Consider the following 23,476-nt stretch of genomic DNA (forward strand, 5'->3'; position numbering starts at 1 on the left):
TAGAATAAAATATAATAAATAATAATAGAATAGAAGCAATTGGTTAAGTCAATAGTATTTCGACATTTTACAATGACTGACAAACCCCACAAATTGGAATAAATTTTTCACTGATGAATACTATATGACCAATTTAACATAAACATATAAATAGTCGAAAATTCTAATTTTATCGTTACTTTCTTGTTTGTGCACATATTTTCAATTTTGAATAAAATATTTTGACAGCCGAGTTTCTGGTCGTATAAAGTATTGCTTTGGCACGCTTGATAAAGTAAGGTTAATCGTTAGGCCGGCCTAGATGTAAACATCCGTATAAAAGTTATTATAGCATCAATAATGGCTGGTACTGGGGGCGGAGGCGGCGGGGGCATCGGCGTGGGGGGCGCAGACGTAGGGGGCGGCGCCCTACCTGTGGAGGAAAGCGATCAACTAATCATACGTCCCCTGTAATTGAACCTTACTTTCCCATGAAACGACAATATTAAATCAAATGTACCTAGAAATGCTAAATCGACAAATGCTTTCTAGGCTAACTTAACTCTGTTTCTTTCAAACCTATCCCTATTTTTTTTCTCTATAATGCTTCAGTTTTATAAATGAATTCGATTACTTATCGTTTTTCGCTGTGTCGAGTTTTGGATACGTCTTACACGGACATATATTTTTTTATATATTGCAAAAATTTAAATAAATGTGTATTTTTAGTGGCGCCGGTCAAGAAGTGGGACGATCTTGTATAATGCTCGAATTCAAAGGGAAAAAAATCATGGTAAATCATACGTTCTGATCATATTATTTAATCTAATTTTAGTTGTGATTTGTACAATTGTGAACTTTTTATTTGTAATATAGTTAGATTGTGGAATTCATCCTGGCTTAAGCGGAATGGACGCATTGCCATTCGTCGATTTGGTTGAAGCTGATGAAATAGATTTGTTACTAATATCACAGTAAGCTAGTTTTTTAATAATGAAGTATTTTAAATAAGAATAATTTCATATACACTTTTATTAGTTTAATAAATTAACCATTTGCATATCATTTTAGTTTTCATTTGGATCACAGTGGAGCGTTGCCGTGGTTCTTGACCAGAACTTCTTTCAAAGGAAGAGTATTTATGACACATGCTACAAAAGCCATTTATAGATGGCTCGTATCAGATTACATCAAAGTCAGGTATAAAAATATTAAAATGTAATTTAAAAATAAGCCAATTATTAATTTTGAAATTTAATCATATGTACATTTTTTTAGCAATATATCTACTGAACAAATGCTGTATACCGAGTCTGATTTGGAAAGTACAATGGACAAAATTGAAACAATAAATTTTCACGAAGAAAAAGAAATACAAGGTGTTAAGTTTTGGACGTATAATGCAGGACATGTATTGGGTGCTGCGATGTTTATGATTGAGATAGCTGGTGTTAAGGTCTGTAAATATAATTATGTATATACAGCAAATTTACTTTAAGTATTCACTAAATTATAATACAAGAAAATATTCAGGTTCTCTACACTGGTGACTTTTCTCGACAAGAAGACAGACATCTTATGGCTGCTGAAATTCCAACCGTTCATCCCGATGTTTTAATCACAGTAAATAGATTAATTCACAAATAATTTGTGCCATCTAATATACATATGTATGTACTTTTTAAAAAAAAAAATTCTAATTTCATAGGAATCTACTTATGGTACACACGTACATGAAAAGCGAGAGGACAGAGAGAGCCGTTTCACTAATTTAGTATCTGATATTGTTAATCGTGGAGGACGCTGTCTTATACCAGTGTTTGCCTTGGGTCGGGCACAAGAACTTCTTTTAATTTTAGGTAAATATTTTGTTAATTGCATTGTGTATGTACGTACATTAAAATTTTATATTATTAACATTTATTTAAAATTATTATTCAGATGAATTTTGGTCTTTGCATCCTGAACTTCACAATATACCGATATACTATGCATCGTCTCTTGCTAAAAAGTGCATGGCTGTTTACCAAACTTATGTAAACGCTATGAATGATAAAATACGCAGACAAATAGCCATCAACAATCCATTTGTTTTTAAACACATATCTAATCTGAAGGTAAATTATTTGCTATATTAAAACTAATCAATATAAAACATTAACTTTTATTATATCATTATAAACAATAACACAATTAGTGATGTATAAATTCTATGAAATATTATTTAACACTTTCAACTGATGCACCTCTCGCAACTTGAAAAACGTCTATTTCAGGCTTTACCTTATCGTACAAATGTGGGAAAACATTTACTGCTCCATATTTCACTCTAACTTCTTCATACAATGTCAAATCAAACATTTCCTCAAACTCCGACCGAGTCATGAAAATATCAGCATATAAAAATGAAAATCCCCCTACGTCTCTTGTGAATTTTTCCATTGCTCTCATCGATTCCACTGCATCATACGGTTTTTTGTTTTTCACCTGCCCCGGTACACCATATATACCTAAATCATTATACATTGCATAATCAGTACCGGGAACAATATATTTTTTATTTGGCTGTCTCAATTGCCCAGATGCAGGTCCTCGGTCGTAGACTCGGCATGGATAAACGAGAAGAGGATACGCTTCAAACAACATCTCCGATGTGTCGATCTGTCGCTCCAATTCATTTATTGGCAATACTATATCTTGAAACACCTGCTTTGTAAAGGTGTACGCTCGAATTCCAGGAGTTGTTGTGAATTTTAAAAAGGCTGGTTTCGGCGGCAACAACCACCCAAATAGTAATCTAAAAAGTGGATTATTTCCAAACGGAATCATAGATTCAACGACCCAAAATATAGCTCTGTTGTGTCGCAGTAAATATTCTCGCAGTGGAATCAATTCAACGTGTTCTCCTTGCGTTAGAAATCCTTCTACATATTTGTAAAACCATGGTTTATACCAGTCAGTGAGTGTATTGATTTTTATATTAGGATCATATTCAGATAGATCTCCTGTCATGATGACTGCTTCATTTTTATTAAATATTGTTGCTTCTACATAGTCGGGTACATTTTTAGTGTTTTTGTCGGTAGCTCCTGACACTTCCCTGATTTTGTCACAGTATTGTTTCTGTCCTCTCACTGGTATATATCTCATTTTTATGTAAGGCTTAATAGGTATAACCTTGAGAGTCAAAGCTACCAAAAAACCTAGACTACCGTGCGACCACGGCAATGCTTTATAAAGATCTGAATACTCATTATCAGCGGTCGCTTCTACAAAATTACCATCACCGAGTACCACTTCATATTTTGTTATGGTTTCTTGGTACAAGCCTACTTTATGTGAATAAGTAGTCATACCGGTGCCCATTGCAAGTCCTAAAATAAACAAAATGTGCATTTTATTTGTGTCGTACTTAATAAGAAATATGTTTTATGGGTTTGAAATCAACCTCCGAGTGTAGCGTCTGCAATTTCTAAGGTGACTGCTAGAGTGTAGCCTTTCGGTATTAAAAATTTCGTTATTTCTTCCACGGTTACCATAGGCTCTACCCTCACGGTGAGGTTCGCTTCATCAAATTCCAATATATCGTAAAGTGATATTGGTATTTTATGACATGCATTTTTGGGATAAAATGTGGTAGATAATGAAAGCCAATTGGGTCTAGACGTACACAAAAGCTTTCGGGATTGTGCAGATTGCATGTTCCAATCTTGAATCTAAAGATATACATCCATTTTCATTAAAAAATACATATCACATTAGCAAATCGTTGTAATGATTGTATAAATACCTTTCTTTGAATGTCATTCACTCTATTATTATGATAATTTGGACTGCTAGCGATTGCTCTATAAAACCAATTCTTTATTCGCAGTCCAAAGTCAAAGATAAAGCTAGCGGGTAAACAGAAAACGATTATCACTAATCCTCTATTGTCTTCCAACCATTTTATTAAATGATGTTTCCACGCCATTATGTTCTCGCTCTAAAACCAAATTTCAATTTATGTATATACATATACTCGGGTATTGTATATTGTGCAAAGTTAAAGCATGCATTAGCATAAATTATTCGAGTAGTATATAAAGCTGATGAAATGTGTTTAGCTTCATATACATACTTCTTTATATGAAAAAATATAGGAAAAAGATTATATGAAAAAATATAGGAAAAAAATCTAACCTTCAAATATGTGTATATTAAATTTAACTATAATGACACACGACTTTTAATAATAATCTTAGATTGTGACTGAATATCTATACGAATATAGTGAAGTATATATAATGACATTTATCTCAAATCTACATCATATATGACAATCACTTGACAGGCCGGTTAGCAACCGATTTTCGGTCATAAAAATAAAATTCACACGCTTTATCTATTCTAGTATAACATGTAAGGTTCGGTGATTATTGGTCACAAAGTGCTTGCCCAAAAGTCACTAAAATCTCTATAACGGAACATCTGGCAGCCGAAAAGTCCATCATACTAACGTGAACTCGACTCCCAAATAATTCATATTCGCGATTTTCATCGCAAAAATTGTCTTTTGGGCGATCGCAATGTGACCAATAATCCAATTACCACCATTTAAATATGTCTATGATTCGTTTTTGAATTAATTAGATTATTATCAACATTATTTTAAAATACTGTCTATTAACATTTTAATTTTAAATGGTAATAATTAACATTAATGTTTATTCAACTTTTTAGGGAATTGATCATTTCGAAGATATTGGACCCTGCGTTATCATGGCTTCGCCTGGTATGATGCAGTCGGGACTCTCCCGAGAACTGTTTGAATCTTGGTGTACAGATTCTAAGAATGGCGTAATAATCGCAGGTAATTTACATAATATACATTATTGATACATAAATATATATATATAAATGAAAATGTTTTTATTTTAAATTCCAGGTTACTGTGTAGAAGGCACACTCGCCAAAACGATCCTCAACGAACCCGATGAAATTACTACAATGTCTGGTCAAAAACTCCCATTAAAAATGTCCGTTGATTATATTTCGTTCTCAGCGCATACGGATTATGAACAGACATCGGAATTTATCAGTATTCTGAAGCCTCCTCATGTTGTATGCTTTTTTTTTTATAAAATGCTCAAAGTAGTGTAAAATTGTGCAAGTATCAACATGAAAGTTTATGATTTTTTTCTATAGGTTTTGGTTCACGGTGAACAAAATGAAATGTCCAGACTTCGGGGGGCACTTCAAAGGGAACTTGGAACTGCCGTAACATTTCATAGTCCACGTAACACACATGCAATTCGCCTTACCTTCCGAGGTCATAAAACAGCAAAGGTCCACTTCAAATAAGTATTTTTATTGAAATATGTGTCAATTGTCTATATATTAATTAATTACTATGTCTGTGTAGGTTGTTGGAAAACTCGCCATTGAAAAACCTTTGCCGAACACTCCAATATCCGGACTAATTGTCAGGAGAAACTTTAACTATCATTTACTCGCTCCAGAAGACTTAAACAGTGAATGCTTTACATTAACATAATATGTATATGTATATGACGCAGTATCTTACTAAAAACATTTGTGTTTATATTTTAATTTCACAGAATACACTGAATTGAGTCAATCCGAAGTAACTCAGAGACAATCATTCCATTACGCTGGATCAATACCTTTATTGAAGCACATTCTAACTCAACTTGCCGGTAATATAGAAATACTTGAAGGCTCAGATACAAAGTGGAGACTTTATAATTGTATCGATCTTATAATTAATAATAAAACAATTACAATAGAGGTACTATTTATAATCTTATTTCCTATGTGCTGTATTGTTATAGTATATATGTATGTAAATACTTACAATCTTTTATTAATTTTTAGTGGATAGCTCAACCTATAACTGACATGTATGCTGATGCTATTGTAGCTGGTGTAATGAATGCTTCTTTATTACCTACTCCAAAAACGCTTCCAGTTCCACCAAAATTAGATAGAATGCATTTTAAGGTATGATTTTTTTTTTATTTACACACTTGAGAATAATATCATTTGTTAATTTTTAATTTCACTATCCAGGAATGTGTTATCGAAATGTTTCAAGACATGTTCGGGGAAGATTCCGTTCCGAAACTGTTCAAAGGTGAAAAATTGCATGTCACCGTTGATGGAAAGACTGCATTTATAAATTTGCAAAATTTAGTAAGTTTATTTTTTAATCATCTAAATGCATTTGCATGTCAACTCAATAAAAACTTTCGATAACATTTTAGGAAGTGGTATGTGAAGAAGACACAACGTTCCAACAAATCGTACACACCGCAGTCACAAAATTGCATCAATCTATTATGCCGCCGAAAATTCCAACAGCAGTGTGTTAAAAAATAATTCAATCCTAATTTATGTGTAAACAAGTTTTTAATAATAAAAAAATTGATACAATATTACAAAAATAGTCTTTTAGTTATTATACACATATATTAAAAAACAATTCACTTATGCAATACAAATATATATAATAAAAATTTTGAACACACAATCTCTGAACATGTATAGATCTTAATTTCGAATATATTATCCATTTAAACTTCGATCAATAAAGCAATGCCTTGTCCGCCGCCAATGCAAGCAGATCCAATTCCTCTCTTCAAACCGCGACGCCTACAAAACAACGTTTGATTAGATTATCAATGGACATTATCAATTAGAGATAATAGAGGTAAGAACAGTTATTACTTGAGTTCATGGACAAGGTGAGCTGTGATACGAGCTCCAGATGCTGCCAATGGATGTCCAAGGGCAATAGCACCTCCATTTACGTTAAGCTTATTCATATCCAATTTCAACGCTTGAGCACAAGCCATAGTTTGGACACCGAATGCTTCGTTAATCTGGAAAAGAAAATATGTTACACATTTTGTACTGCAGTTAACCCAACCAAAATTAAAATAAATCATTACCTCAATAAGGTCGATATCATTCAGGGTGAGGTTGGTGGCTTTGAGCAAATTTTGGATTGCTGGCACGGGACCAATTCCCATAATGCTAGGCTCTACACCGACTGTAGACCATCCAGCCAAGCGTGCAAGTGGTGTGAGTCCTTCTGCTTTCACTGCTTCTTCACTGGCTAATAATATAGCTCCAGCTCCATCACAAATTCCCTTTAATAGTTTAGGATCGTCAACATTTTACTTTATTTTAATAAATCGACCAATTGAATCGCTTTCGTTAAACAATAATTACATAAGATAATTAACTTTTGATAGACAAGGTTCTCTAAATATATGCAAGATAATGAAACTTATCACAACAATGATAAGAAAACTTGAAGTTGTCTGGCAAAATAAAATTGTATATATTTCACATTGAATCAAAATGCAAAGTCATCATTATTATTCGTGTACATGCTACAAAATTTAAGTGGCATTTACTTACGGAAGCAGAGCCAGCTGTTACGACACCGTCTTTCTTAAAAACTGTTGAAAGTTTATTTAAACCTTCAATGGTGGTTTGTGGTTTTGGATGTTCATCTACAGTCACTTCCACATCTTTTCTTTTAATGTTAACTGTGACCGGAGCTATTTCAGCATTGAAAGCACCAGCATCAAAACCTGAAATTATATGATCAAATACATGATAAACTTCATCATTCAAATTAAATGGAATTAAATTTTGTCTGAAGTTTGATAATAAAGGTCAAAACTATTTTTCAATACATACATACATGCATTTAATTATATTAGATGACAGAACAAAGAGAAATTAACTATCGAATGAATTGTACGAATTTTAACACTACCATTGATGACACATTTACATATTTTATTTTATTGTTACAATCAATATACACTCGTCATTACAGATCGCTCCAATGCGACGAGTGTACGATAACGATCAGAAATATAATAATACATATACAATCAGAATACATAGCATATAACAATTAATCAGTACAGAAATAATAATCATAGAGACATCTATGGATTATTTTTAGATTTTTGTGTACAATTATTATTACAATTTTTATACATATAATAAACACGAAATTATAGAGATATCTATAGATTTCAGATTACTGTGCATAATTTTTACAAATTATACACAGATTTTGTGACAACAGGAAATGATCTAATACCAATTTTCAGGAACTGTTTCAACAATGATCAGATAAAATTAGCAAACTCTGATAGAGAAACGATCGATTTGGAGTCACAAAACCCCCGAACCTAACTTGACGAGGACCTTCGACCTCAATGGTGCTAAATATATACGCTACCATTAAGCCAAACTGCTGGCTCATTATATGTAACTAATAAACAATATGTAACTAATAAACGATAACTATGTACATATATCATATATACATATGTATATACATTCATACATATATATTTTCATATTTAGAAATCACAGCAAGTGAAATATTTAGCAAGTTATCACTTGTTAAAATTTTATGAATCAAAATTAAACATTATTAATTCAGTTTATGTAACAAATTTATATATTAATTTCGTTGTTTACGCACATTAATATAAAATTTCAATAATTCACAAACCTGCTTTCCACAAATGCTGGGATCTAAGAGCAAATTTATCAACTTCAGCTCGGGGAATCTTATACTGCTCTCCAAGATTTTCAGCTGTTAAAGCCATGGGCAATTTACAATAGGTATCGGTGAGGCCAACCCAGAGAGTATCTTCAAATGCAATCGAAGCACCAAGAGGGGTGCCGAATCTTATGTTACGTACCGCAAATGGCGCTTGTGACATATTATCGACACCACCAGTCAAAGCAATTCTTGCTACACCTGTTAAAATATCCTAAAATTGCATAACAAAAACCACAATGAGCCATAATAAAGATATAATTCATCAAATTTTCTTAATGTACACTCACTTGCGCTCCATTTATGACAGCCTGGAATCCAGATCCGCACAATCTATTGATGGCTAATGCCGGTTTGTCCAATGGAACGCCACATCGCAACGAAACATGGCGAGGTAAGAAAATACCATCGGGAGAAGTATTCTAAAGTATAGTCACACATAAATTATAATGCATTTAAATAAATAACCGAACTTTAAATTAAATTTACACACCGCCATAACGTTTCCGATAATGACGGAATCAACTTTATCGGCTGCAACGTTGGCACTCTTCAACGCTGCCTGCGCTGCTACAAGTTGAAGATCGGCTGCAGATTTTGCTTTGAAAACGCCTCCATATGTACCAAACGGAGTTCGTTTGGCCCCGACAATGAAAATACCTTTAAATAATAAGTAAACACTTTAAAACTAGTGCTCGTAAAAAAATACATCAAAATTTTGTATTGAAAAACAATCAAACATGCTAATTTATAAATATCAACATATCTACATTTTATTTTTGTTAGTTGTTCAAAAGTTCAAAGTTCAAAATTTATAAAAAGCTAGTAAAAACATTTAACTTTATAATTTATTATAGTAAATTTTTAAAATTTTCTTTTATCCCACTGTCTAAAAACATAATATAACTGACGATATCAATTAAATTGTATTAATTATGTCATTTATTCCAAAAAAGAAATAGTAGTAATAAAGGATCCAAAATTGAAACTTCACACAGGACTCGGGAAAAGCTAGTTATGGCGCTGTATATGTGAAGGTATAATACAATTTATCATGTAAACAAGTCTTATGTACATATAATATATTAGATAAGCACAATTTTATTCTGTCGATTATGTTAACAAAATATAGATTTAAAAAAGAACATTGAACCTTACCATTACCATTATTAAGAACTATTAAACCAAAAGTAAAATCCTGCTATCGTACAAGTATGTCTTATACTGGTTTCACTGGTAGATTAAAACCAGTTTGTGACACTTGTAAAAAATCTATTCAGATCCGTGTGAACCGTTACAATAGAAAGATCTTACTTTTACTTAAGTAAAACTTACTTTTACGTAATGATAAAACATCAATGTTTATGGAGTGATTTACATTTACATATATAAAACATGCGATGACTGTCTGGGAAAAATGGAGTAATTGACATCAAAACATGTTTATGGAAGTGTATCAATCATTGCAAAGATTAAAACGAACGGTATTTTCCGTTCTTTTAATTGTACATTACGTCAGTACTGTACATATAATTCAGAACATTTGGATGGGGCAAAGTTCAATCGGAAAAAAAATCGCAATACACATTAGATTCAATGCGATAAAATGTAGGTGGGGCTCCAAGAGGCAAAAGTGAAATTAGGTGTAAAAATATGTACCTTTAACTGAAGTAGCCATCTCTGAATAGTCACTGGAAGATGACTGTTAATTTTAACTGCAACCGTGTCAACCCGCTGACAGTCACTGAAGAACTGATTCAATTCCACTCGACACTCAGCTGTCAATGCTTTGCAATTATTTTGTACGTACATATTCGACTTTATCACCTTTATCGCTTTGTACTATGGATAGCTTGACAATTATATTAAGTATTATTTTATTGCATACACTCGGTGCATAAAATAAAATAAAAATGTGAAAGGCAGGGGAGCGTAATTATAAAGGCGGTAACAAAGAGCTTATATCGATCGGTATTTTATACATTTTGATCGTTATTATATTTAACGAATTGTCAGTATTTTATACTAAACTAGCTGAACCCCGACATGCGTTGCAATCATAGATATATAATACACGGGTCTACGTGACGAGACTTTGCGTTTTTTGGGTTTACGTGACGAGACTTTCCGATATTTGCGTTTTCTGTAATTTAACATTCTGTCTCGTCACGGAGACCGATAATACACATAGATGGGCCCTGGCGTGTGATTTTGGTCGGAGATCTTGTCTTCACTAACTGAGGGGTGCGGGGGGTTTAACTAGAGGGGAAGTTGGGAAAAAAAAAAGGTTTTTTCCCTACGACGCAGCGGTACCTACCTACCTACCTACCTACTGAGAGAAACTGTGCATGCGCCATATATTTTGCATGCGCCAAAAGGGAGACCAGTATAAAGCGTGAGGGCGGATTTAGTGTATTATACATCAATGGTTGCGATGCCATAATAATTGATGCAATTTCCGTTCTCGTTCTTGTTCTTGTTCTCGTTCCCGTTCCCATTTGTCGGAAAAACGCAGGCAGTGAACACATTTGAAATTATTGCCTTGCAATGACACTCAGTCCCGTTTCTCCCGATTCCATGCCCGTTTTTTCCCGTTTTTTTCACAGTAATCTTCCCGGACATGCATACAACAAATCCTGAAAGTTCCATCGTAATCGCTTCAGTGGCTTAGGAGCCTATTCGAGACACAGATATTCATTTTTATATATATCGACTAGCCGAACCCTGGCGTGCGTTGCAATGCCATAATAACGCATGCAATTCCCGTTCCCGTTCCCATTTGTCGGAAAAACGCAGGTAGCGAACACATTTGAAATTATTGCGTTGCAATGACACTCATTCCCGTTTTTCCCGTTTCCGTTCACGTTTTTTTTTCACAATAATCTTTCCGGACATGCACACAACAAATGCTGAAATTTTCATCGTAATCAGTCGAGTGGTTTAGCAGCCTATTCGAGACAGACACACACACATACACACAGACATTAATTTTTATATATATAGATTGTCAGTATGCATTTTTAAATAAGCAGTATCCAAGTGAGCAATAATAAAGTGGTGAATTTAATCAGTATAATAACTAAAATATCAGTATAAAATATAAATAATCAGTATAAAACTAAAAGATCGGCATATAATATAAACAGTCAGTATTGTTGCGTGAGAGTGAGTTAAGGATCCAAATTAAAGATCAAAGTCGCTTCACAGCATTTATTGAATGATTCAGGAGGTCCACACGTAGCCACCGCTCACTCCAGAATAATTTAATATGGCCCAAATACCTCCTTATAAAGGATAAGTTGCTCACCACAGCTTCCCAACCCGTGGTACGCGTACCACTTGGAGGTCCGCGGTTGATAGTTGGTGGTACGCGAATAAAATCAATAATGCAATAACAAATTTCATGAAATATAATCATTTTATATGGTGGTACAATTTGGTGTAATGTACTACCAAGAGGTACACGAGTCAAAAAAGGTTGGAAGCCGCTGGTAAGTGAGTCTCACGCTCTCGGGTTCTGAGAATCAGCCACTTGCTAAGTTCCGTTCTGCCAATTCGGGGGTCTCCATTGTTAATCCCCGAAAGCACTTAGACTGTGGATACTCTCACTCGTGTTCCCATGTTACAGTATTATAATACCAAAGCGTCAGCATGAAATATAAACAATCACTATTTCGACGAAAAAATGTCAGTTGGTATGCTTGACAATTAACCCTATCTACTCGCATAGGTGTTGGCTTAAATATAATACTAATTTTAGTATTTATTAATAGAGGTAGGATAGTCACAGTACTATCCATTGTTCCATTGTTGTAAATCCTTTGTAAAAAAGGTTCGCCAAACCTTTAACAATGCATTTACAACCTTTGAACAATACGCGGCCCCTTCTGGGTCCGGTGACTATTTATTAACCTAACCTAGCCTTTAATAAATAAAACCAACCTTAACTTATGAAATAATATATGAAATATTGATTATTTTTTGATTTATACTGACAACGTTTTAAAATTATACTTACACATGTTAAATTTTCTACTGTCATTTTAGTATTTTTACTAACCAGATTTTGTATATAATACTGACCATTTTGGTATAAAAAATACTGATCAAAATATATTCATCCACTATAGATATATTTTTTTTTTTACTTATGCCCGGCAGTAGTAAATAGTTTTCAGTTACCATTTTCAAATTATGTGAGTTCTTTTGCTAGGTTTCAAAAATTTAAAATACGTGTCGGAAAAAGTGGAAATAAAAATTTATCAAACATGGTCAGTATATGTGGTGCTAGGTGTTGTATGTTGTTGATCCACTGGTGGCGGGAAAAGTCATAACTGTGCTTGGAATGTCACTTGTGAGTGTCAGGTTTTGGCTGTCAAAATCCAAATGTTTTTATTAGATTGCAGCACAGCAAACAATCACCACACGAAGAAGTGCAATGATAACATTTCATTGGAGAAATGGGGTTGCTTAAAAAGTAGTATTATTACCACCGAGAATCGCCGACTTGATTCGATCCAATTATTCAACAATGTATACGAAAGGGGCTGTCTTGAGCGACATGCAGATGAGCTATTTGCACTTTCAAGGTACTATTCCTGCCTTATATTTTCAGATAGTAAATTAAACGTATTTCAATACATTCCAATATTAATATTGAAATATATTCTAAACTAATACTCAGATACATATGCTGATTTGATTGCAGATCATTTTTTCGATTCCTCGATAATGCTGCTAGGAATAATAAATTACCGAATACGTCTTCCACTCAAAATAGTTTTCATTCCAACTTTGGCTTTTTGAGAGAATCTATAGTAGATTTTTTCAATTTCATCCAGGAAACTTTGAAAGATTATATTAGAAACAATGAAAATTATAATTTGAAAAATGTAATACCTACACCAGATGTTAAAGAACAACTTTTTTCGTTTCGTCTATTGGTCAATAAAATAAATTGTCTTCCAGACTTTATTTTAAATAATTGTCTATCAGAATATGGAAATCAGGTATACACATATAATATAAATTTCATCTTGAGCGTTAATAATACATTTAAATTTGAATTTAGTTTTCTTTTTATTGTTATTTTTAGTGTACTTTGGCGTCTTTCCACATATTTCATCTGTATTTGGAGTTATTCTGGATGCAATTTGTGATTGCAATGCAATACAGATGTATTGAAAATTCATTTTCTCGAGAAAATTTGCTGGAAACTGAAGATTTTGAAAGTGAACGAGTGTATACAAACACTGATCAAAATTTTGAACCAGAAGTAGAACGAGAAATCGAATGGATTTTATACAATCTAATGTCGCTATCCAGCAAATGCTATGATGCGGTATTTGTTTTATATTAATTATTGTTTCATACGTACATATATACAGTCAGAGTGTACCAATATTTTCATATATACATTTTTTTTTATTTTAGAAAGGATCGAAAGGAATATTTTCATGTAGTTGTGTTGAAAATATGTGGCATTCACTACAAATTTCTATTGATAAATTGTCGAATGAAAACAAATCTGCTGGATTTTGGAAGTACTATAATACTATTGTGTTAAAATATGTACTACAAGTTGAAGACATCAACTTGAACACTAAAAAAAAATCATGTAATGTTTTCGATGCAATGGATAATATAAAATCAAATAAGCCTTTAGAATTTTCTCTAACTTTACTTTCGAGACTAGCCAATTTCTACGATAAAGGCTTTCAAGAAGTTCCACCACCTGAAAACGTACGCATACAAGTTCTTTATAAAATTATACAAAAAAAAATAAGCATTATTAAACGATATTCATTTTTTAGGTGAACTCCAATTTTGCAATTTTAGAAGCTATCCTAAAATACATTATTAAAAACGATGAAGGTATATCAGAAATAAGTATGCGAGATATAATGAAACAAATTATTAAAATTTCTAATGTATGGACAGAGCCTAAAAGTGAAATAATTACATTATTGTGGGAATATTTTCATAAGAGATTAAATTCAGCCTTTTCAGTCATTGGACAAGATATCAGCTCTTCTTCTCTTCAAACCAGTTTTTTTAAGTACATACATACATACTTACATTTATACTATGTATATAAATCAATATAAAAACCATTCATATATACAAAATATATTGTAATTAATATACTTATATTACAAAATATATTGTATTTAAATAATTGTATATATTTTCAGTTCTTCAATTGCTGAGATTGTATCAGATTTAAATTTATGTCTATCAACATTGGATATATCGAAAAATTGCACAAGAATTGAAAATAGCTTTTTCCTCTTTATCACTTTACTGGGAACACATTTAAAGAATAGTATTGCTCTACGGCAAACCAGTTACTGCCAAAAGATTAAAGGTCGGATATTACCAAAATTCAATGCAAGTAAAATCATGGCGTTGAATGAGTTCGGTTTGAAAAATTTTTCAACATTATTTTTAGTTATGGCAAAAGCAACAGATGACGTCATTATGGTGAGTTCTATTGTATATATGTATTTTTATAATTTCAATCACACAATTAAAATAACATATCAAATTTTGCAGTGCAATAAGCTACAAGATTTAATTGTGCAACTACCGTTTGATAATCTACCGTGGAACAAGAAACAAATTCTTATAAAAACTCATCTTATTATTCTTTATTTGTATGTGGAAAACAATAGATCCATTAGTAAAGTTTCCATACCCGTCAAATCGATACTGAATAAATATTGTTCTTTGAGAGATAGTGAATCAATGAGTCTCAGTAAGATAGCCTTAAATGGTTACTTGGAAATACTAGAAATTAGTTCTGAATTTCAAAACGATGAGCACATATTATTAGGTATGTTCGTGTTTTATAAAATGTACATTTCTGATGCATTATATGACATTATTTTTAAAGTAATCATTATTTTGTAGATTCTTGGATATCAAAATATTTAAATGTGTGCAGCCTACCTGATCTATACAAAGTCTTGGAAATGTTTAACAATATTTTGTCAAAGCTACAGATTCTTTGTTCATATCAAATGAATTTGAATAACAGTGTTTTGTCACTTACAAATGCTTTTTTCCAACACATTCTCACAACCATTAAAACTCTCTATTCTAATGGTGTATCAGCTTTACAAATAGGCGATTTAGCATTTGGATTTGCTAAATTTGTCTTAGAAAATGAAGTGTTTTCAAAACAATATGAAAGTTTTCAAAATTTGATCAAGTATTTTATTGATATTGAAAGTGTAAATGAAAGGTATACATTTTATACATAAACACATCTTAACTTTGAACGTTATTTTATATTACATATGTATTTGCGTGTTTCAGGGTCATTCGTCATTATTTTAGTTTGATTTTACAAGACGATCAAGTGTTGCAGTCTCTTTCGAATAGTAATAAAAATTGTCAGAGTCTTCTAATTCACTGTTGGATTAAATGTGCTTTCATATCCACGGAAGAATTAGCTGACGATGATGCACACTTAATGCTATTGATATGTCAATTAGAAGAATTTTCCTCATTAAATATTACACCCGGATATAGTGATAGAGAGCAAAAAAATTTATGTAAATTCTTTTATGCCTTAAATCAATCTTGGATTAATTGTCAGGTTAAATCAAATATTACTTAATAAATTGTGCTTTTATGACATAGTGAAACTGTAATTGATCTAATAAACAATTTCAGGATGCAAATGAAAAAAAAATCTTCAGAAATAGAGTAAATCAATATTTGAACAATGTTGAGAAATATGTTGCAACATTTATAAAAACACCAGTGTCACTTCAACATTCGATACAAATATTTATCGCACTTGGAAGCTTATTTTTACATTGCTCTCCTATTATTTATACCAGAGTAAGTATTATTTACAAACAACGTTGGTTACAAGTTTGAGGATACTCTTATAAAATGTTTACATTATATGTACATATATCAGCATATGTATTATTATAATAAAATAAAAATAATAGTGTAAATAGTTGAAATTAAAATATATTAATGCACTCAAACCTCGGCCTTCAGTGTATCTCATTAAATTTATATGTTTAAAGTCCTATCAATATTTGCATGCATATATGTATATATACCTATGCTGCTATCATTTTGCATTCTATATTTTCAGGCTGATCCAACTTGTTTACTTCACCGCCTTGTAAATACTATTTTACTACCGCATCAATTATTCATGGATAAGAAACATCATAATTATGTGTTATCGGGAATTTGTAAAAGTTGGTATATATTCATGACAGGATTGTACAAGCTGGATCATAAAAATGACATATATATCGAAAAAGTGATGAGAGATATGGTTGTTCAATACCTACCGCATTTCGTTGAGAAAACTTTAAATAGGGATTCTCCATTCAACGTGACGAACTCAATGATTCCAAACAAATACAGTTCAGATTTCCTTCTGGAAAAATACATATTGGAAAAAATAGCATCTCACTTTATAACCTGTAGAGGAAAACAAAGTCATGTTCATTCCACTAAGGTTCTCTATGCTAGATTAAAATGTGGAATACTATGCTTTTTTTTTTTAATATGTATTAACTTTTTTCTTCTTTTCAGGCGTTATGTATAGTGCATAATCTTTGTTTAACAAATGACATTAATATGCTACAAATTATTGTACTCAATACGTTGCCTTCAATTTTCGAACAGTTGATGTTCTGCGATAATTCAAATCCCAACAAGAGAATCTCTGAACAAATTGTGAATTTAATATGCAACAGTCCATGCAGAAATGAAACTGTCGATATAAGGTTTTTATTATATTTATTGTTTTCAATTTGAAACTGTTTTATACTACTCCATTTTAACATTTTCTTTACACACACACAGATATGAAGTAAAAGAAGTCTTAGTGAAATCGTGTCAAAAACATTTAGCCTTCAATTCCAGCTCATTTTTTAAATTAGTTACTAATGTATCACCATTTCTTGGCGTCCAATTGATGGAAACTTTTTTGTCATTATTGAAAGCGGAAATTTCTAAAATAGAAAACATGAGAGGTGTCGGATTTGATCTTGGACTCAGGTTACAATTTTATTTTGTGATAATTATTTATTGAAATCAACTATATATGTATGAATGTACATAGTCGTCTAAAAAGGAACCATTTGTTTTATTTCAGAAATGGCATTCGTGAAATTGAAACACATTTCAAACAGAATAAGTGATCTGCAATGTATGTATGTATGTATGTTATAAAAAAAATCAAAAAGGCTGACTAAATAGATCAAAATCAAATAAAATACTGCATTTCAAAAAAAAAAAATATATATATATATATATATCGGTCTCCGTCAGGGGCCCGAATGTGAAACGCCCGAAAACGCAAATATCGGAAGGCAAAGATCGAAAATCGAAAGATCTTAAGTCGAAAGATAAAAGAAGGGTGCATGGTAAACTGTACATACTGACGTACATACTCACTTAATTTGCGCGAGCAGGATACAACAGGAACAAGAGGAACAGGCTTTTCCTCCCGTATTCTGCGCGCGCACATTAATACGGGAGGAAAAGCCTGTTCCTCTTGTTCCTGTTGTATCCTGCTCGCGCAAATTAAATGAGTATGTACCGTTTACCATGCACCCTTTTTTTGTATCTTTCGACTTAAGATCTTTCGATTTTCGATCTTTGCCTTCCGATACTTGCGTTTTCGGGCGTTTCACATTCAGGCCCGTGTGGTAGACCTATATATACCTATATATGTATTCATACTAATTCAAATAATTTATAGTAAAATTGTTCTTTAATCATTTGTCATAATAAAATTTAATTTAAACTAAACATAATAACAATATATTGATAAAATTGCTCACAAATAATATTAAGTTTTTGTAACATATGGCTCTGTACATGTAACACTTTCAATATGAACACCGTCAATACTAGGATTACCTATGACGAAAGGAAACTCTTTCATACCATGGCAAGCTGCACCATAAATTCCTGATTTATGAACTGCTATAACAGCTCCGGAAAAACTTGGATAAACTTGAGCAATTCGAACAATCGCCATCCTTGCAGCTTCAGAAGGTGTGGTGCCTCTTCGCATTTCCTCGACGGCCAAAAAACTATAAATAAAATTTAATACATCGATATTTGTTTAATTCAAACATTGTTTTAAACAAACATCGCACAAATAACTTGTACAAACCTTGGCACAAATCTAAGCATTACATCTCCGTCTCCGGTGGCGACCGCTGCACCAACTGTACTGTCAGCGTACGCACCAGACCCTACTAATGGAGAATCTCCCACTCTTCTATAAATACAAACATCTTTAAAATAAAGTATTAAAGTATTAAACTTATTATTACCTACTATAATAACTTACTTACCCGGGTATTTTGTGCCTCGCTCCATTAGTGGACGTTCCAGCAGCAACACTTCCATGAATATCTATGGCTATCATGCTTATAGTATCATGATTTTCACTTCCGATTTTATATTTATTTCTTAAAGATTTTGTTTTTTTGGTTATCTTTCTTATGGGAGTATATGGACCGCAGTTTGTTTTTGGATTTGGGGTCACATTCTAAAATCAATTATATTTAACGAGTGACAATATAAGCTAATAGGTAATGTATTCTAATATAAAATAATAAACTGACACTTAATTTACCTCCCAAAAATTGGGTTGACATGTTTTTTCTAACCACTTCTGCCAAATATCTATAGAGGTCGATGTAGACAATGATTCTTCCTTAAAACCCATTTCTACTGCAAACTTAGTAGCTAAATCGCCGGCTATCATGGAATGTGCAGTGTTTTCCAAGACTTTTCTTGCTACAGAAATTACATTTTTTATTCTCCTTATTGCAGCTACAGCTCCAACATTCATAGTATTCCTTAAAATAATGAAGTCTGTTTAGTTCGTTCGTGTGAAAAAAAATATTGAGGATCCATTTCTGATGCGTACCCATCCATAATTAGCGAATCCAACGTAGTCTCACCAGTTTCATCTGGACTCCCACCGTAACCGACGGTCCCATCACACTGTTCAATTTCACAGACGGAACATCCCTTTTCGATTGCGTCGAGAGATGAACCATTTTGAATCGTTCTCCAGCCTAGAATTAAAATTAACCTTATAGGAAACTGAATCTAATACATCTAATACATAATTTCAAAAGAGACTTTGTATGCATGTAAGTTTTGGTTCGTAGAATCCATGACGTAATCGAAAAATTTAATTTTCTATGACAACGACTTCGATATCGATTTGGATTTCAGTTCCAATTCCCGTTTCCGGATTCGGATTCCTGTTTCAGTTCCGGTTCCCGATTCATGTTTCGGTTCCTGATCCCAATTCCTCTTTCAGTTCCGGATCTCAAATGCTTTTTCAGTCTCAGATCCAGTTTCCGATTCCTTTTTCATTTCTGATTTCCGATTCCGATTTTAACTCCTTTTTCAGTTCCGATTCCCTTATATGTATATTAAAAAAAAAACCATTCGTTTCTGATTGGCTGTTGTAAAATATATTTTTCGATTCAAATAAATTAAATAAAAAAACAAATGGATATTTACTATTTGATTAGCTATGTTTAAGCAGTTTATATAATAAATACCGAGCGAAGCCGGATAAAACCACTAGTGATAAATAAAGTAAAGCAAAAAATGAATGATGTTTATTTGAATGCATTGTAAATTAACTGCTAGAGTCAGATGCCCATAAAGCAATTGACGTATTGTCATTAGGCCTTGATAAGTTATAATAGATGACTTTGATGTAAAGATTAATTTGGAAGTTCTGTGCGACCTTCCGAGACTATGAGGTAGCTGTAAAATGAGGTAGCTGTGCTTAAAAGTTTTGCAACGTCCAGTATATTCACCTGATATTGCATCAGATTATCATCTTTCGTCATCAAAGTTTAGGAATCTAGCACAACTTGTGCTATTACGAATCAAAACCAGTGATCTCATCATCGATCCTATACAAACATGCATAACTCAAGGGCAACGTCTCCTTCGACCATTCCAGAAGAAAGAGTTCATCGCTCGATCGTAAAACGAACGAAACCCAACAGTGATGTCATCAGGCAACTGTAAACACGTGGCACATGATCCCATTCTCAAACGAACGACGTCCTGGCGCTGACCCCATAGCTATAAACCACACGTGTACCAAAGACACGTGCCTCGAAAACAGGTCAACACGTGTTCCCAACAAACGTGTCCTGGAAACGAAGACAAAGCATCTGCACACGGCATGCTTCAAGCCAGAACGTATATAAAGCGACGCACCAGCTCCCAACACCAGAGTGAACCTCTGGAGTTCAACCAGCTCACTTCTACGAAGCTCAACCTCTTCGTACATACAATAACCATTGTAACAATTGAACAAAAATAAACGATACTCTTACAAACTACACAACGTGTGTTTTGTTAGGCCGGGATACGGTCAACATCCCTCTCTGCCTTACAAAAGCATTTTTACATTAGTTGAACATGTCTGAATTCATTTATTCATTCTTTAATGAAAACTCACCAGAATTTACAGGAGGAATTGAAAAATTGCTTTATCTGTGAAAAAGGTTATAGCCAATAATGGAAATTACATAACAGAATAATATTCTAGTTTTTATTTAAATACTTTTTTCACAATAAAAAATGCAATATCTTTCCGCTTTATCTAATAATAGACCGGCTAATAATGGTAATAAAGTTTTGTAACTGGATAATTATTATTATCTTTTATTGAACAGTTCAAATATTGCTTAAACTTAGGGTCGTTACGTTAGTAGTATATAAATAAGTTAAGATGTCCAACAATAATACTACAATATAAATATATACACAAGTACCTATATGATATTCATACTTTTAACGAAAATTGGAGGTGTAAAAAACGAGTGCGAACCTTCTTCGCCAGCATTAACAAATCTCCAAGTGGTGATAACGAGCGGAAGCTGGCCACGGCATGGAGATGGATTTAAAAGCAGCAAAAGTGCCAACAGACAAGTAAATTGTACCATCGACCTCATCGTCACTATCACTAATGTCATTTTGCGCGTTGCTTACTAATAGGGTTACCACATGTTTCAACCAACTTATCTATAGCTGTAAGATCTGTCATTTTGACCCAAGGGTTTTGGAAAATATGGAAATTCAAAATATAACATTTTCATGTGTATTTTTTATTAGGATTATATTGAATTTCTCTAATTTGTGAATGCTATTTAGTGTTGATGCAAAAAGTAGCTTTATATAAATCCAATGAAATAAACATGTCACTCTTCTATGGCGACACTTTATAATTGAAATCTAGCAGCCCTGACTGTTATAAAAATTTTACTGTGATAATTATTCCTAAAATAAAACAATCAATTTTTTTCAACATAATTAACAAACTAATTTACTAATCTGTAGCCTTTATCTCCAATAAAAAACAAAAAGTTTCTGTTATGTACAAATGATTAAAGTATATGACTTTTTTAATCAATAAATAATATTGATTTATGTAGCAAATTTAAAAATGAACAGCAAAAAATAATGGGTAAAGCGATTCCAGCAACCATATGGGAATGTTAATCCGATTTTGTAAATCACTGCTTATTTCAGTCATCGATGATATATATGTTTAAATAAGTGAAACGTATAAGAGGTATGTAAAAAAAAACCGATATCGATCTATGAAGTTTTATTAACACAATAACATACATAACGATACATAAAAATAAACACAATCATACATTATTTAATTTGCATTAAATCTACATTAACATTCCTAATAATTGTCGTCTAAATTTAGCTTCCGCTCTTCTGCATCAGCTGCGCAAATCTGTTGGTTATCAAAAACGAAACGTCCAAAAATCGCTCTACACAGTTTGTTAGGCAATTTTCAGTTTTTGAATCGAGTTTGCTTCCAGGTTTATCCATGCATTTATCCCAACAAAAATCGTTGAATTCGTGTATCTGCCAAAGAAAAAACACTGGTTTAAAAAAATTTGAGGAATACACTTATTCAGAACTAGTATATTTACAAATGACATTACTGTATATTTTGATATTGAACAATGACCAATCCGAATTTTAATACAGATAGTTTTGAAGGCAAGTTGCGTAATGGTAAGAAGAATATTTTTTGTCACAACATTTTTAGGTTAATAAATGTTCAGAAAATTAATTTATATAAAAAATTAAAGTTAGGTTGTTACGTGTACTACCTGTGCATTTAGCTGCGCTTTTTGCTTTTCTATTTGCAAGAATTCTTGCAGTTCTCCGCTATCGAGTTTCGAGGAATCAGACGAGCCTGGATCAAACGAATCCATCGTGAATTCCTGACACTGGAGCCGAACTGCCTCAGAAACCGGTCGCAACAACCCTACTACTTACCATACTCAATGACAATACTTAACGCACGTGCTTAAGCTTTTCGTCATCTTGCATCATCTGTTTTTATATTATAAGTTGTTAATCGAACTGAATAATTCTGAACTGAACAAAACAACTATTCATAACTTTACGTTAGCCGTGTTTGTAAACCTATATATGTGACTCGAGGACCGTGGTTAGGGACCGTGGTTAACTCAAAGTTGGAGACGTAGTTTTTTGGCTGAAGTCGGGATTATTAATAATTCAAGCTACTCTGACTCCGATTTCGAATTTATTTATTTTTACAAACCTCTTCCAAACTTGTTAAATAATAATGTACATACAATATGTATGTAAATCTTAAACTACGAACTAAAAATGGCACCAATATCCATTACATGGGGAACTGAAACGTAATGTTTTTATCTTTCTCGTTTTTTACAAGCTTCTTCTAAACTTCAATCAAATCAATATATATATATATATATATATATATATATATATATATATATATATATATATATATATATATATATATATATATATATATATATATATATATATATATATATA

At 32.5% G+C, this 23,476-nt stretch overlaps 6 protein-coding genes across 7 annotated transcripts; 2 read left to right on the plus strand and 4 right to left on the minus strand.

Annotated features, from left to right (window-relative positions):
• The first annotated feature begins 242 nt into the window (after positions 1-242).
• Cpsf73 (cleavage and polyadenylation specificity factor 73) lies at positions 243-6,422 on the plus strand. The gene is made up of 16 exons (XM_077436876.1): positions 243-449; positions 709-772; positions 856-953; positions 1,051-1,179; positions 1,258-1,435; positions 1,513-1,602; positions 1,688-1,838; positions 1,921-2,096; positions 4,702-4,831; positions 4,907-5,082; positions 5,167-5,307; positions 5,384-5,492; positions 5,580-5,770; positions 5,857-5,982; positions 6,052-6,174; positions 6,246-6,422. The coding sequence occupies exons 1-16, from the start codon at positions 340-342 to the stop codon at positions 6,351-6,353; spliced, it is 2,100 nt and encodes a 699-aa protein (XP_077293002.1). The 5' UTR covers positions 243-339; the 3' UTR covers positions 6,354-6,422.
• Positions 2,127-4,351, minus strand: LOC143916022 (delta(24)-sterol reductase-like). The gene is made up of 4 exons (XM_077436877.1): positions 4,162-4,351; positions 3,770-3,964; positions 3,428-3,695; positions 2,127-3,353 (listed from the first exon to the last, which is right to left on the minus strand). The coding sequence occupies exons 2-4, from the start codon at positions 3,950-3,952 to the stop codon at positions 2,200-2,202; spliced, it is 1,605 nt and encodes a 534-aa protein (XP_077293003.1). The 5' UTR covers positions 3,953-3,964; positions 4,162-4,351; the 3' UTR covers positions 2,127-2,199.
• yip2 (yippee interacting protein 2) lies at positions 6,321-10,928 on the minus strand. 2 transcript variants are annotated; one of them, XM_077436878.1, is made up of 8 exons: positions 10,238-10,928; positions 9,072-9,238; positions 8,869-9,000; positions 8,528-8,792; positions 7,408-7,583; positions 6,933-7,133; positions 6,709-6,863; positions 6,321-6,633 (listed from the first exon to the last, which is right to left on the minus strand). In XM_077436878.1, exons 1-8 carry the CDS (start codon positions 10,254-10,256, stop codon positions 6,555-6,557), a joined length of 1,194 nt encoding a protein of 397 aa, XP_077293004.1. In that variant the 5' UTR covers positions 10,257-10,928; the 3' UTR covers positions 6,321-6,554. The 2 variants fall into 2 exon arrangements, with proteins under 2 accessions (XP_077293004.1, XP_077293005.1); XM_077436879.1 differs by lacking the exon at positions 10,238-10,928 and adding an exon at positions 9,957-10,101 and having other exon boundaries at positions 6,365-6,633; positions 9,072-9,850.
• Positions 10,929-12,871: 1,943 nt separating this feature from the next.
• On the plus strand, positions 12,872-18,551 carry LOC143916024 (protein MMS22-like). The gene is made up of 16 exons (XM_077436880.1): positions 12,872-13,167; positions 13,287-13,587; positions 13,674-13,919; positions 14,012-14,320; positions 14,392-14,636; positions 14,773-14,945; positions 15,030-15,061; positions 15,134-15,413; positions 15,491-15,824; positions 15,899-16,181; positions 16,259-16,429; positions 16,698-17,072; positions 17,150-17,343; positions 17,423-17,617; positions 17,715-17,900; positions 18,275-18,551. Exons 1-15 carry the CDS (start codon positions 12,965-12,967, stop codon positions 17,758-17,760), a joined length of 3,387 nt encoding a protein of 1,128 aa, XP_077293006.1. The 5' UTR covers positions 12,872-12,964; the 3' UTR covers positions 17,761-17,900; positions 18,275-18,551.
• Positions 18,288-21,844, minus strand: LOC143916025 (N(4)-(Beta-N-acetylglucosaminyl)-L-asparaginase-like). Its single transcript, XM_077436881.1, has 6 exons — positions 21,450-21,844; positions 19,509-19,659; positions 19,212-19,437; positions 18,928-19,124; positions 18,744-18,851; positions 18,288-18,660 (listed from the first exon to the last, which is right to left on the minus strand). Exons 1-6 carry the CDS (start codon positions 21,592-21,594, stop codon positions 18,414-18,416), a joined length of 1,074 nt encoding a protein of 357 aa, XP_077293007.1. The 5' UTR covers positions 21,595-21,844; the 3' UTR covers positions 18,288-18,413.
• A 369-nt stretch (positions 21,845-22,213) lies between these two features.
• On the minus strand, positions 22,214-22,931 carry Tim8 (translocase of inner membrane 8). The gene is made up of 2 exons (XM_077436211.1): positions 22,756-22,931; positions 22,214-22,504 (listed from the first exon to the last, which is right to left on the minus strand). The coding sequence occupies exons 1-2, from the start codon at positions 22,858-22,860 to the stop codon at positions 22,337-22,339; spliced, it is 273 nt and encodes a 90-aa protein (XP_077292337.1). The 5' UTR covers positions 22,861-22,931; the 3' UTR covers positions 22,214-22,336.
• Between the last annotated feature and the right edge of the window lie 545 nt (positions 22,932-23,476).

The sequence above is a fragment of the Arctopsyche grandis genome, chromosome 8, assembly GCF_051622035.1.
Source record: "Arctopsyche grandis isolate Sample6627 chromosome 8, ASM5162203v2, whole genome shotgun sequence".
In the NCBI taxonomy this organism is placed as follows: domain Eukaryota; kingdom Metazoa; phylum Arthropoda; class Insecta; order Trichoptera; family Hydropsychidae; genus Arctopsyche; species Arctopsyche grandis.